General features: G+C 37.5%; 1 protein-coding gene across 5 annotated transcripts in view; it reads right to left on the bottom strand.

The window, feature by feature from the left end:
- Positions 1-16,192, bottom strand: part of ARMH3 (armadillo like helical domain containing 3) — a 233,335-nt gene that overhangs the window by 73,004 nt on the left and 144,139 nt on the right. Inside the window, exon 24 of one of the 5 annotated variants that reach the window (XM_073240515.1) lies at positions 13,932-14,011. The exons of the other annotated variants lie outside the window; for them this stretch is intronic. Coding sequence (XP_073096616.1) covers positions 13,963-14,011 — 49 coding nt within the window. The 3' untranslated portion in view covers positions 13,932-13,962. The remainder of the gene's footprint in view (positions 1-13,931; positions 14,012-16,192) is intronic. 5 annotated transcript variants of the gene reach the window in all.

Raw genomic sequence — 16,192 nt, 5'->3', positions numbered from 1 at the left:
AACCCAAAAACCAAATCCATGGAAACCCAAGTAATTAGATGCAATCCCTAAATAGGGGAAATGATCCTCGCCTATGTCTGATAGCTAGGAACAAGGCCCAAGAGCTCTAACTGTGATTTCCTTCTCAAAATAACCTTCTCATCAGTGTACAGGTTTATATAATGCTAAATCTAAGGAAAACCACCACAGCCTACCCTCCCATCTGTTTCCACTCAAAAACAAACAAATCTTGGAATTTGGAAACAACATAAAGAAAACCCAAATCCTCTGATTCTAACTCCTGTTATTCAGATTATTTTCAAAAAAGTTGCCACATATAAAATATAGTAGTGATAGTCAAATTTGAATTTCTTACCCCTTTCCTGTGAAGACCTGTGTTTTTCCTCTAATTTTAAAATATGGTATAATACAGTAAAACTAACCCTTTTTATTATACAATCTAAAGTTTTGAAAAATGCACATAGTCATGTAATCAACACCACAATCAAGATACAGAACAGTTCCATCTTTCAAAAAGTTTCCCTGTGCCTCTTTTCCCAACCCCATCCCCTGGCTGATCTGAATTCTGTCCCTACAATTTTGCAATTTCAAGGATGTCTTATACATGGAATCATACACTATGAGGCCCTTTGAGTCTGTTTCTTTCATAACACACAAGGCAATTGAATACATTCATGTTGTTACAGTACCAGGAGTTCATTCTTTTTTATTGCTGAATAGTATTTCGTTATATTGGTGTACCACCGTTGTTTATTCAGTCCTCAATTGAGGGTCATTTGGGTTTGTGGGTAAAATTGTAACATTTCCAGAATATCTTGCCTGCCTTTAGTAAATCTGCATATCACCAGGCGTTCAGTGTTGAAAAGAAGTATGGCTTTAGTACATTTGCATCATTCCTCAGGGGTGGAGAGAAGTTCATCTCCATATCAATGGGTAATTACCTGGGCAATAGAAGGCTTATCTGTACTGGAGAGGTGAGGGGGAGGGCCAGTTTTGCTGCTGCTGGAGCAGTAGAAAGAGATGGGCCGGACTACAGTTTTGTAAGCAATAAACGGATTTTAAACTTTATTTCTCCCTTTGACTGATTTCGGTTTTTAGAGGTATTTTGCCCCGGGATTTCCTCTCTCTGGACTAACAGGGTTGTTTCCAGTTTTGAGACAATGTATAGATAAAGTCATGGTAAACATTTGTTCAACTCTAGTTTTCATTTCACTTGGGCAAATTCCTAGGAGTGAACTGATGAAGATCTGCTTTTAGTAATATCTGCCTGATTCTATTCTATGTATGCTATTTCTGTACAGCAGATAGGTATTTTCCCAGAGGAATAGCTGTGATGCTATTTCTGTGATGCTTCTCTTCCTGGCCTATCTATCATTTCTCTGCTCTCCTGGGTATAAGAAACACCTTCAAATCAGTATCACTTAGAAACTTCATGAATACTGTTTACTTTCAGCTCTAGATTATTAATAAAAATGCTAAATATGTCTTGATTTCCTCAACAGGAAATCATCCCTGCGGCACCCTTCCCACTACCATTTAGCTTCACACTTGTTTGACAGCATGTTCCATCAATAGCTCCTCCTCTATATTCTTAATCAATTTTCAACTTAGCCAAGAATCTTCAGTATTTCATCTTTAATAACTATAGGAAAACCAAACAGACCTTTTCCCAACTCACTGGCAGTTAATGTACTTTTGGAAAACTGGATATAGACAAGAACCAAGAGAGAGCACTTTCAGAAAATTTGAAGTGCTAGTCCCTAACACTAGCCTAAAAACTATGAAAGGCTATGCGGGATTTTGTTTCTCAGAAAACAGTGTCTCAGCCTAAAAACAGTCTTCCAAATAAACGTTGTATTAATTAAACTAGAAAAGGGGGGGGGGGATGTCAGCATAATTAACATACAAAGCAACAGTATGGCCTAATTAGTCACCATGAAGAGCAATAGAATAAAATACTACGCATTTTTATGGAGCAATTTAATCTGGCAAGTAATTAATCACAGAAACACTAAGCAAAACAAATGAATTTCCCTTTAAGGAAGTCACATTTATCATCTGTAATGTATTCCAAACTCTAATTTGTTATTCCAACTCAAAATTGTTCAGGAGACAATGAATTGTCACCCTTAGTAGAACACTGATTTCTGGTGAAAAAGAAGAACATTCAGCCTTTCAAATAAAGTTACAGTTCTTGAGCACCCAAAGAGCTAAAGGTTATGGGGCAGAGGTACACAGCAGCAGGTATGGAGATCTTCACCTCAAGAGTTCTAAATCTAGGTCAGTTTAGTCAAATATATAGGTAATTGCTAAATGACTCATGAAAAGGAAACACTAAGCATTAGGAGTGACAATGATAGGTCACAGATATTCCCAAAACCCCAAAGGGAGGACCCTCAAAAGCAGACAACAGAAGGAAACAGAACTTTTGATCTTTCAGTACAAGCAAGGGAAGGGGTGCATATCAATGCAGTGAAATTTTTTTATTAAGGTATCATTGATATACAATCTTATGAAGGTTTCACATGAGCAACATTGTGGTTACTACATTCACCCATATTGTCAAGTCCCCCCCACACCAGTCACTGTCCATCAGTGTAGTAAAATGCTATAGAGTCACTACTTGTCTTCTCTGTGCTATACTGCCTTCCCCGTGACCCCCGTACATTATGTGTGCTGATCATAATGCCCCTTAGTCCCCTTTACGCTCTCTCCCCATATCTTCTCCCATCCTCTTTCCTTTGGTAATCACTAGTCCCTTTTGGAGTCTGTGAGTCAATGCAGTGAAATTTAATTCAAAGAACTCTTTACTCTTTCCTTCTCTCCCCTCTATCTCTCCTTCCTTCATTCCTTCCTTAAGCAGTGACTCATTTTCCTTGAGCCCCAACAGATTCACCAGTTTGAAGAATATCAACAGGCTGATTTTCTTTTGAATGGCTTCAATTTTCAAAGACATAGTGACATACATCAGCTAAAAAGGTGTAAGAAGCTTTCTTCTGATCTCCTTCCCAGCTACCTTTCTGCTTAGCTGTATTTGAGACTAGATGAACTGCCTTTTTTTTTGCAAAGGAAGCTCACAGCACTTAGAAGCCTTTCCTTTAATCCTTCCATCTCTTACTTTTTCCCCCTTCTAAGTACTGTTCTTGAAGGGCTGTGCCTCTTTTTTAGGAAACTCCTATAGATTAAAGTACCTGACAGAGTCCCAGGCATCAGCTGGCTGCAACCATAGTTGTTTTCTCTTTATTGACCTGTTTGACCTCCAATACTGAATCCCATGAACCATTCAACATCTATTCAACTGTATGGGAGAGTTGGCTTTTCAGACTTCCACCCAGACTGTGCTCATAATTTGAGAAAAGCTGTTGCAGATATCCTATTTGGCCCAGGGCATTTTTCTCTAGGTTTTAACCCCTACCTTCTCTCCTTCAAACCTTTTGCTCTGTTTTCCTGACTTGTACCAATGACTTTTATCTGAACTCTGCAGGGCCCTTCAGTCAATTTCTCTTTTGGGGAGTCTCTCTGACAAATGTTCAGTGATTCTCTGAGATGCTGTCTCTGGATTATCCTTATGGGCTCCCTCTATCAGCCCAATAAAACTGAAGTATGATTACTCCCAGTCCATTCCAGATCAGGCCCAGCCAGTATCCTGAATCTGCACTTGTCTAAGACAGCAGAACTCTATGTTTCTTGATGTATGTTCAACAAATATTCACTGAACACAGGCACTGTGTTACTAAGACTAGCAAGACATGCATGCCTGCCTTCAAAGAGCTCACAGCCTAGTAGAGAAGATAAACAGACTGATAGTTTACTACTGTAACTTACAGGACTGGCTCTAAGGATGAAGTGGTGCTCAAAAAGTATTATTTCAGGAGGTAAACTGACAAATTGCAGAAAGCCACCCAAGGCTGGGAGGAATTTAGAGATAAGATCAGAAAACTGTCCACAGAGAACTCTCTAAGTGTCTCTAGTTTGTCTGGAGAACTCTAGGTGATCTGAAATAGCTGCAGAAAGGACAGAGATTCCAGAGAACATATTTAGAATGGAACTATATACATGTTACAGAGGTTAAAGTTTATTCTGCAGGCACTGAGGAAGCCAGTGAAGGCCAAGGACAGGGAAGGGAGCAAGAGAGTGAGAAAGAGGCAGAGACGATGACAAGACTAAACGCTTAGAGAATCCAACTGAAAAAGAAATGAGAATGAATAAATTAACTGTAGCATAGTTATATAATAATATAATGTCCAGCAATAAAAAGGAATGAACTACTAGATTTCTGTGCACCCATATTCACAGCAACACAATCGCCAAAAGGTGGAAGCAACCCTTGGTCCATCAACCAAGTGTCTGTAAATAAACGAATGTGGTATATAGATGCAATGGAACATGATTCAGTCTTAAAAAGGGAGGAGATCCTGTCAGTTTTCCAACATGCAAAAACCTTGAGGACATTAAGCTAAATAAAATTAACTAGTCACAAAAATATAAATATTGTATGATTCCACTGGTATGCATTATTTGAAGAAGTCAACTTCATAGGGACAAAAAGTAGAATGGTGACTGCCAGGGTATGGGGACAGGGAGAGACGAGGGAGCTGTTGTTTTAATAAGGAAAAGAGTTTCAGTTCTACAAGATAAAAAAGTTCCAGAGATATGTTGTAGAACAGTGTGAATATATTTAACACTACTAAACTGTACACTTAAAAATGGTTAAGATGGCAAGTTTTTATGTTTCCTACCAATTTAAAAATATTTAAATTTATTTTGTTTAAAAGAATGAATATACACCACAAAGTAGATATCTCAAAAACATTACACTGAGTGTAAGAAGCCGGACACAAAGACATTATATGACATTTAAGAACAGACAAAACTAACATGATGAAAGAAGTCAGAAAATTACATAGTTTTGGGAAAAGGGGGGTTACTCTTTGGGGTGATGGAAATGTTCTATGTCTCAATCTGGATGGTGACTCCATAGGTATATACACATGTAAAAAGCTGTTCTATAACAACCCTAAGATTTGGCACATTTTACCATATATAATATCTCAATTAAAAAGAAACAAAGAAACCCCTATGTTTATCGCAGTACTACTTACAATAGCCAAGATATGGAAGCAAACTAAGTGTCCATCAACAGATGAATGGATAGAGAAGAGGTGGTACATATATATAATGGAATATTATTCAGCCATAAAAAGAAAAATCCTGCCATTTGCAACAACATGGATGGATCTAGAGGGTATTATGTTAAGTGAAATATATAAACAAAGCAAAACAGAAGGAACAAAACAGCAGAAGATTCATAGACACTGAGAGGTGCCTAGTGGTAAACAAGGGGTTGGGGTTGGGGTGGGAATGGGAAGGGTGAGGGGGATAAAGGGGCATAGTAATTCACAATCACAATATAAGTTGGTCACAGGGATGGTAGTACAGCATGGAGAATATAGTCAGTGATTCCATAACATCTTTCTACACTGATAGATAGTAACCACACTAGAGGGGGTAAAGACTTAATGATATGGGTAACTGCTGAACCACTGTGTTGTATATCTGAAACCAACATAAAATTGCATATCAATGATACTTCAATTAAAAAAAGAAAAAAGAAACAAAGATAGGGTTTCAGTGAGTTGGTATTAACATCCCATTTCTTGAGTGATTCAAAGATGTTCATTTTAGGAGCAAGCTTTATTACAAATACACATTAATACAGTACTCTTTAGAATCTATCAAATAGTTCATACTTTTTTTTTTTGAGAGGGCATCTCTCATATTTATTGATCAAATGGTTGTTAACAACAATAAAATTCTGAGTTCATACTTTTTAAGAAGGAAATTAATTAAGATTAAATGGGTAAAAGGGACAGATTTTAATCCATCCCTACCTGAATCCCATTCAGTAAATTATTCCATAAGAAAGATGAGGTATAGTCAAAACGCCGATGAAAAATCCTCCACCCCGAAAATGGCCATCCTGCCTAAAGCAATCTACAGATTCAATGCAATCCCTATCAAAATACCAACAGCATTCTTCAACGAACTAGAGCAAATAGTTCTAAAATTCATATGGAACCACAAAAGACCCCAAGTAGCGAAAGCAATCCTGAGAAGGAAGAATAAAGCTGGGGGAATCATGGTCCCGACTTCAAGCTCTACTACAAAGCCATGGTAGTCAAGACAATTTGGTACTGGCACAAGAACAGACCCATAGACCAATGGAACAGACTAGAAAGCCCTGATATAAACCCAAGCATATATGGTCAATTAATAAATGATAAAGGAACCATGAATATACAAGAGAGAAATGACAGCCTCTTCAACACTGGTGTTGGCAAAACTGGACAGCTACATGTAAGAGAATGAAACTGGATTATTGTCTAAGCCCATACATGAAAGCAAATTCAAAATGGATCAAAGATCTGAATGTAAGTCATGAAACCATAAAACTCTTAGAAGAAAACATAGGCAAAAATCTCCTGAATATAAACATAAACAACTTTTTCCTGAACGCATCTCCTCGGGCAAAATAAAAAATGAACAAATGGGACTACATCAAGCTAAAAGGCTTCTGTACAGCAAAGGACACCATCAGCAGAACAAAAAGGCATCCTATCGTATATGGGAGAATACATTTGTAAATGACATATCCGACAAGGGGTTACCATCCAAAATATATAAAGAACTCACATGCCTCAACACCCAAAAAGAAAATAACCCTATTAAAAAATGGGCAGAGGATATGAACAGACACTTCTCCAAAGAAGAAATCCAGATGGCCAACAGGCAGATGAAAAGATGCTCCACATTGCTAATTATCAGGGAAATGCAAATTTAAACCACAATGAGATCAGATTCAAAAAGACATATGCACCACTATGCACCCCTATGTTTATCGCAGCACTATTTACAATAGCCAAGATATGGAAGCAACCTAAGTGTCCATCAGTAGATGAATGGATTAAGATGTGGTACATATACACAATAGAATACTGTTCAGCCATAATAAACTGATCCTACCATTTGCAACAACATGGATGGAGCTAGAGGGTATTATGCTCAATGAAATAAGTCAGACAGAGAAAGACAAATACCAAATGATTTCCCTCATTTGTGGAGTATAACAACAAAGCAAAACTGAAGGAACAAAACAGCAGCAGACTCACAGACTCCAAGAAGGGACTAGTGGTTATCAAAGGGGAGGGGTGGGGGAGGGCAAGTGGGGAGGGAGGGAGAAGGGGATTGTCGGGTATCATGATTGGTGCACATGGTGTGTGTGTGGGGTCACGGGGAAGACAGTATCGCTCAGAGAAGACAAACAGGGACTCTGTGGCATCTTACTACACTGATGGACAGTGACTGCAGTGGGGTATGGAGGGGACTTGATAATAAGGGTGAATATAATATCGACATTGTTTTTTTTGTGAAACCTTCATAGTACTGTGTATCAATGATACCTTAATAAAAAAATAAAAAATAAAAATCTTCCACCCCCTTCTATCCATAATGAGCTCCAACTATGGATGGGTACTAGTGCTACCTTTTCAGAGGTGTCACCTAGATGAATGCAGGAGAGGAGAGACATGAGAAAACTGTCTCTGGAGCTTCTCTGAGATGGAGAATTTTCATCATATGAAAACAGTGTCAAATGAGAGAGAAATTAATGTTCTTTGGTGTACAGGGTAGTGAAAATACACTAGCATACCCTGTGTTTGACATCCCACTCACATGTTATTGGTTTTAAAAGAAATTATATAAAAACCAATTATAACAAAAAATCGCATTAAACCTCTTACAACAAGAGCCCACTCTGCTAAAGCATGCACAGTATCTGGGCTCCAGGGAGAAATGTATAATCGAGGTAAAACTAATCAAAGCCTGCATAAAAAGAACAGCTAGAGACACTATAAAGAAGAAAATCTTTCCTCAGTGTTAGAAATTCCTAAAGTTCAATCACCGAGTGCGCAAGTCTGGTTATTATCATCTTCCACTATGTAACACTATATTTATAATTAGGCTGATATCACAGTAAAATGACAGTAAAATGCAGACACAATTCATTTAACATTTAATGTACTGCAGCTAAAAATTCTTAGCATGTAATTAGTTGCCTACTTAAAATGCTGCCTCAGTTTCGGTTGTAGATGTTCATATACCTTTAAGAGCCCAAGGAAAATGAATGCACAAAGCAAGGCTTGTTTAGGAGAGAGAGAGCAGGCAGCAGTGAGTTTCACACTATTCCCTCCTGATGGACCCCAACTCAGAAGAGCCTTTACTGCGACCTCCAAGACTGCCACTAATTAAAAGAGAAAACAGTATAGAGCATCTTTTTCTCAATAAAGCTCTCCCACCCGCCCTTACTCCAAACAGTCTTTTTACTGTTCTCTACCTGTAAGTTCACTTTAATTTCTCAATATAAGAGGAACTAATGCTTGCTATAATCTTTTTTCTTTGTTTTCTTCTTCATTTGAAAAAAATATTATTTCAATTGGCAAATCCTTCTCCTGGTATTTTTGGAAGAGTATGAAGATGGAGGAGTATTTGAACCATTCTACGAAGGTTGTCATCCCTGATTTTTCTATAAAAGGTTTTTATTTTTCTAGTCTGGCCCTGGCTGATGATTTGCCACCCACAGCTTTTTCTTCACAAATTTCTTCTTTACAAAGAGCTTTGAAGTTGATTCTTAAGGAATTTTTTCAGACTTTGAGGCCATTTTATAAAACAGCAGCAAGCCAAAACCCAGAAAGGGGAGAAATTATTCCCAAATCAGAAGGAAAATCAGGATTAGATCAAAGCATGTGGATAAAAATTTAGAAGGCATATTTATCAAATGTGCTCATGATACAAAGCTACAAAGGAAAACCAGTACAGAGAATGACAAAATCAAGATACAAAAAATATCCTGGTAAGTTAGAACAATGGGTAATGAACAAGATAAATTTTATAAGGATAAAGACTTTCATTTAGATAAGTTTTAAAAAAAATCAACTGGAGACATTCAGGTAATTCACCAAAACAGTAATAGTGTCTATATCTGAATGATGAGATTTTAGGTGATTTTACTTTATTTTGTTCTTTGCACTTTTCTGCATAAATTTTCTATAATGAACAGATAAGCATTAAAATGAACAAAACGGCACCACAAAGCAAAACAGCACTACCAGATGAATTACAGGATGGGAGAGTTAGCTTGACAGCAGCTCACTTAAAGAAGATTTGAAGGTTTTACTGGGACCTCAGCTTGTTATAAGCCAAAAATGCAATTAAGCTGCAGAAAAACTTAATGAAATTGGAGGCTCTGAATAAAATGTGTCCATATTCCAGGTGTTAACAGTCCTCCTATTATCTAAGTTACTCAGATCATACCTTGCTCGAAGTCTAGGTGTCCTTCAATCCAGTAAACACTTACTAAATGTACAAGGCACAACACCCTAACACCATACTTTCTATGGGAGGTAAATTAAGAAGGTTTAGAACATGTCTAAAGGACAATAACAGTATGCCAGAGACTCTGAAACCATGTCATATAAAGAACTGAAGGAAGAAAGGATGTTTTTGTCACAGAAGGGCAGTAGCATATATTAATGCTTTGAAGGAATTAACATGTAAAAGACAGAAAATTTATTGGTGTTGCATCTGAAGGTAAAAATAGAAACAACAGGTTCAGGTTGTAAAAGGGAAGACTCCAACATGAGGAAGAGATTCTCATCACTTAAAAAATTAAATAGTCTCCAAAACAGACTTCAAAACAAAGAAAGTAACAAGAGACAAAGAAGTAGATTACATAATGATAAAAGGGTCAGTTCAACAAGAGGATATAACTATTAAAAATATCTATGTACCCAGCACAGGAGAACCTAAATATGTGAAACAAATACTAACAGAATTAAAGGGGGAAATAGAATGCAGTACATTCATTTTAGCAGACTTCAACACACCACTCACTCCAAAGGACAGACCAACCAGACAGAAAATAAGTAAAGAGACAGAGGCACTGAACAACACATTAGAACAGATGGACCTAACGGATATCTACAGAACACTCCATCCAAAAGCAACATGATACACATTCTTCTCAAGTTCACGTGGAACATTTTCAAGAATAGATCATATACTAGGCCACAAAAAGAGCCTCAGTAAATTCAAAAAGATTGAAATTGTACCAACCAGCTTCTCAGATCACAAAGGTATGAAACTAGAAATAAATTACACAAAGAACACAAAAAAGCCCATAAACACACGGAGGCTTAATAACATGCTCCTAAATAATGAGAGAATTATTGACCAAATTAAAACAGAGATCAAGCAATATATGGAGAAAAATGACAACAATAATTCAACAACACAAAATCTGTGGGACACAGTGAAGGCTGTGCTAAGAGGGAAGTATATTGCAACATAGGCCTACCTCAGGAAAGAGGAACAATTCCAAATGAACAGTCTAAACTCACAATTAGCAAAGCTAGAAAAGGAAGAACAAATGATGCCCAAAGTCAGTAGAAGGATGGACACAATAAAGATTAGAGCAGAAATAAATAAAATTGAGAAGAATAAAACAGTAGAAAGAATCAATGAAAGCAGGAGCTGGTTCTTCAAGAAAATAAACAAAATAGATAAACCCCTAGCCAGACTTAGAAGAAAAAAGAGTCTACAAACATAAACTGAATCAGAAATGAGAAAGGAAAAATCACTATGGACACCACAGAAATAAAAGAATTATGAGAGAATACTATAAAAAAATTATATGCTAACAAACTGGATAACCTAGAAGAAATGGACAACTTTTTAGAAAAATACAACCTTCCAAGACTGACCCAGGAAGAAACAGAAAATCTGAATAGACCAATTACCAGGAAGGAAATTGAATTGGTAATCAAAAATAACCTAAGAACCAAAGCACTGGAACTCATATGCCTCAACACCCATAAAGCAAATAACCCTATTAAAAAATGGATAGAGCAGATGAATAGACAATTCTCCAAAGAAGAAATTCGGATGGCCAACAGGCACATGAAAAGATGCTCCACATAGCTAATTTTCAGGGAAATGCAAATTAAAACGACAATGAGATATCACCTCACACCAGTTAGGATGGCCAACATAGAAAAGAATAGGAACAACAAATGCTGGCAAGGATGCGGAGAAAGGGGAACCCTCCTACACAGCTGGTGGGAATATAAACTAGTTCAACCATTGTGGGAAGCAGTATGGAAGGTCCTCAAAAAACTCAAAATAGAAATACCATTTGACCCAGGAATTCCACTCCTAGGAACTTACCCTAAGAATGCAGTAGCCCAGTTTGAAAAAGACAGATGCACCACTATGTTTAGCGCAGCACTACTTACAATAGCCAAGATATGGAAGCAACCTAAGTGTCCATCAGTAGATGAATAGATAAAGAAGAGGTGGTACATATAAACAATGGAGTATTATTCAGCCATAAGAAGAAAACAAATCTTATCATTTGCTACAACATGGATGGAGCTAGAGGGTATTATGCTCAATGAAATAAGTCAGGTGGAAAATGACAAGTACCAAATGATTTCACTCATCTGTGGAGCATAAGACCAAAGCAAAAACTGAAAGAACAAAGCAGCAGCAGACTCACAAAACCCAAGAATGGACTAACAGTTGCCAAAGGGAAAGGGACTGGGGAATGTGGGGGTTGGGAAGGTGGGGAGAAGGGGAATAAGGGGCATTACGATTAGCACACATAATGTAGTGGGGGTGGCCCAGGGAAGGCAGAATAGCACAGAGAAGACAAGTAGTGATTTTATAGCATCTTACTATGTTGATGGACAGTGACTGTGGTAGGGACTTGACAATGGGGGGAATCTAGTAACTACAATGTTGCTCATGTAATTATATATTAATGATACCAAAATAAAAAAAATTTTTAATTAAATAGTCTATAGCCTAAAATATTAATTACCATGTCACTAAGTCTTCAAGCAGAGGCTGGGTATTACCCAAAAAAATGAAGTTTATGCTTTGGGGAGGAGACTAGGGTGGATGGCCTCTTAGGTTCTTTCAGCTTTTAAGGTTCTATGATCTGAGCACTGCTAATCTGTAAGATCAAAGTCCAGTGAAGAAAGAGGAGACATGGTACCTGAGACATTCTCATTATAAACCTGAGAATTTAGAGTAATCAAGCTCCTATATAACCAAGAACTTACTCTTTTGTTCACAATAATCCAAAGAAAGCTAAAGTGTCATCTGCTGAAGAGATGCCAGTTTGCTGACAGGAGAATACGCTGCTACCCAAGAGCAAAGTCTTCTTCATCCCATTGGCAGAATAACAGTCTACTGATCACCATGATTAGAATACCTAAGTTATATGACCAGAGTTCCAGCCTGACTTTGGGGAAAGATAAATGGAAAGGGAAAAGTAAGGGATAAGATGAGGAACCGCCTACAGTTTTAAAGGACTATTTTTTTAAGAACCCTCGATAGGGGGTGCCATAGAGAAAATGAAAGCTTCTATGGTCAAGATTCTCACCTGACCTTGGTTGGCTTGCTCACTGTACACGTGTTGGTCATACGTTATTATTGACTCTATATAAAGAGCTCCACCCAGTGCTCTGGGCTGCATGGCTGCAGGAAAGCAGAGGCTGGAGCGGTGGCAGTGCTGAGGACAGAGATTGAGACAGCTACAGAGACAGCGGGGCCCAGAGGCAGAGACCGGCTTGCTGCATGCGGACTTGCTCTGAGGCAGATAGAATTCTAGCGTTGGACCTACTGTGGGAATAAAGTTGGGTATAAACTCTTTCACCCCAAAAACATTCCATTGCCATTTTTCAGTCTCACTGACTAAAGACTGAACTTGCCCAGGGCTGAAAGCCACTGGCAAGACAGTTGGAAAAGCGAAAGGAATTAGTGTCCTAAACTATGCCTACTGAACACAGCTGTTGCTGTTTTATATAAGTTACAATTGAGCATTTTGTGAATTAAATATTTCCTAGCAAGACTATTTTTTGAACCAAAAAAAGCCAAACTTTCCTCAGGTGAAAAGATAACTTGTTTCTTAACTTCGGATCAATAATAATTAGGGAGTAGAACATCCCTAATAGACCAGGGATAGTTGTGCCAGCAAAACCAGGCCATCTCAAGGAGCAGGAGGATGGGGACTGCTGCCTGGTAAAGAGCAAAAGCCAGGAATGACAGGATTTGGACTACTACAGACTCCACCCCTTCCCACCCCCATGATGCCATTATACAATGAGTCAATCAGAAACACCTTTCTTTCCGACCATTAAGACAGAGCAGCAATTGTAGGTCACCTTGACTGTCCTAGTTCTCAACTCCTAGCATGTAGAAACAGTTGTAAAGATAAGGAAACAGTGACAGACACAGAAAAAGAAATGTTCCTAAAACTATAGTCTTCTAAAGAAAGGATCCCAAATCTACCTCATGCAAACACACCACACTTTCTCTCTTTCATTCTTCTTCTCTCTATCTCTCACTCCCAAGTTTTTGTTGCTTACCTAAAGAAACTGGAAATAGCATATGGCAGGTCCTGCTGGTTAGAATAGTAGCAGAATAAAGGGCATTCATCAGATGGCTCATCTTAGATGCCCATACAAAAGTTAGTGTTAAGTTTAAAACCTGAAGTTAATTTACCACACCATACAATTATAGATAGGAGATCCAATTAATTACTAATGTGTTAAGTGCAAACCAAAGGCCTTTGCTGTGTAAATACACAACTAGAGAAGCAAAGAATGTTGTAAGATTGTAGACCTAAGGAGAGAAGAGAAAATGTGATCCTCTGCCATGTGGGGGTCGTTCATTCACACACCTGGGACCAAGGGCTAGAATAGTGTGAAAGCAACAGCCAAACATTTCTCCTCTAGTGTTCTCAGCGATTTTATGTACAACTCTTTGTTCAAAATAAAGTCCTTTCAGCCTATCTCAGGGCCCTTAATTACCTCTAGTCACCAAGAAACAGTTACTCCATAATCACTGGCTCAGTCTCTCCAAGCCACCTCCAGTAAGCTCAAGGAAGTACCTGGCAAGATTCATTAAGAAAGAAAAATGTCAATGTAATTAACAAGCAAAAGATTGTCTAGTTGCCAAAATAACAAAGTATGGTCATTAGATACACATAAGATCTCTCCCAATGCTCAAGTACAAGGTTCCTCAAGTTGGCTGTTTACATTGCTGTAAAACCCCAGCCTTTACAAAGATCAGGCTCCATACCTCAGAGGCCTCAACTGACACTCTCAGAGCATGCACTTGGAATCCACTAAGGAGAGTCTTCGATGTCACAGTCCAATAGTTTGATTCAGGACAGAGTACTGGGCTCAAGGATGTCTGCTTTTCTCCTAGACATCATACTCTAGAAATAATCTCTTATCTGAGCCTGTAATAACAGCCTACCTTGCTAGAAGAAAATGAGATGCAAAAGATAGAACACAGGACAAGAACATTTCCACACACTGACGCTGACTCCAGACATAAAAGAACACACCTAACAACTCTTCATTCATTCCACATCAAAGTACTGTGTCTTTCTCTCAAAATTATATGCCTCCAAAACAATTACTCACCAATTAGTCCTGCTACTTTGGTGCCTGTACTCTTTCTTTATTATAAAGCTCAAAATGCAGGCATCAAAAGCCAAAGAGCTCTGATTACTCACATTTTGAGTATAAGAAAAGAAAGCTATGGACTATCAGCTCACCAAAGAACACAGCAGGAACTAGAATGCTGTGTTTTAACACCTACATGTGAGAAAATCTTTCACAAGGGAAATGTATATATCTAAACTCGAAATACAGACTTTTCCCCCAATATCACCTAGTCCTAGCTCCAGATATGATAAAGTGGACAAAATTAGGGTCTTGGGTTTAATGCATTCTCACATTCTCTAGAAATATATGAAATTCTCCTTTTTAGTGTGTTTTTTGGCAAATAAATTTACTTTAGTGTGTTGTGTGTGTATGTTATTTAGAACTATGTAAGAGTAACATTTCCATATCTCACTGGAATTTAGTATAAATTTGAACAGCTTCTGATTCTGATAATTTAAGATGTATATGGTGCCCTAGAGCAACCATAAAAGAAAGAACTAAATAAGAATACTGAAAAAAATTGGCAAAGAAATCAAAGTGCTACGTTAGAAAACATTCAAAAGAAAGCAATAAAGGAAGTAGAGGAACAAAAAACACATGAGATACATAGAAAACCAGAAGTGAAATGGCAGGCATAAGTCCAATTTCATCAATAATATTAAACATGAATGAATAAACAATCCAATCAAAGGCAAAGACTGTCCACTAGATAAAGTAAACAAGATCCAACTATATGCCAACTACCAGAGACACATTTTAGGTTCAAAGATACAAACAGGTTGAAAGTAAAAGAATGAAAACAAGATATGTCATTACAGAAATGAAGGCAGAGACAATTCAATAAAAATTGGAGACTTCAATAACCATTCTTTAATAATGGATAGAACAACTAGGCAGAAGATCAACAAGGAAACAGGAGACTTGAACAACACTATAATTGTATAGGAGACATCTATAGTACAATACACTCAACAGCAGAATATATATTTTCCTCAAGTACATATGGAACATTCTTCAGGATAGATCGTATGACAGGCCATAAAACAAACCTCAATAAATTTAAAATTGTAGAAATAATACAAAGCATGTTCTCTGACCACATTTCTTTCTATTGTTGATTTCCAATTTCTTTCTATTATGGTCAGAGAATATACCTTGTATTACTTCTATCATTTTAAATTTATTGAGGTTTGTTTTATGAAGAGCAAACTAAGCCTAAAGCAAGCAGAGGGAAGGAAATAATAAAGATGAGAATGTAAATTAATAAAATGAGAACAGATAAGCAAAAGCAAAAATTAATGAAACCAAAAGCTGGTTCTTTGAGATCAATAAAATAGACAAACCTTTAGCTAGACAAGAAAAAAAGGAGAGGAAACTCAAATTACTAGAATCAGAAATGAAAGAGAGAACATTACTATTGACCTTGTAAAAAGTATTATAAAGTAACACTATGAATAACTGTATGCCAATAAATTAGACAACTGAGATGGACAAATTCCCAAGACACAAGTCACCAAAACTAACTCAAGAAGAGACAGACAATCTGAACAGACTTTTAACAAGTAATGAAGCTGAATTTTCAAAAAGTACCTATGCAAAAACACCCAGGTCCTGAT

Source organism: Manis javanica, chromosome 7 (assembly GCF_040802235.1).
Source record: "Manis javanica isolate MJ-LG chromosome 7, MJ_LKY, whole genome shotgun sequence".
Classification (NCBI taxonomy): Eukaryota; Metazoa; Chordata; class Mammalia; order Pholidota; family Manidae; genus Manis; species Manis javanica.
The sequence above is the reverse complement of the archived record's forward strand: the minus strand, read 5'-3'. Positions and strand labels throughout refer to the sequence as shown.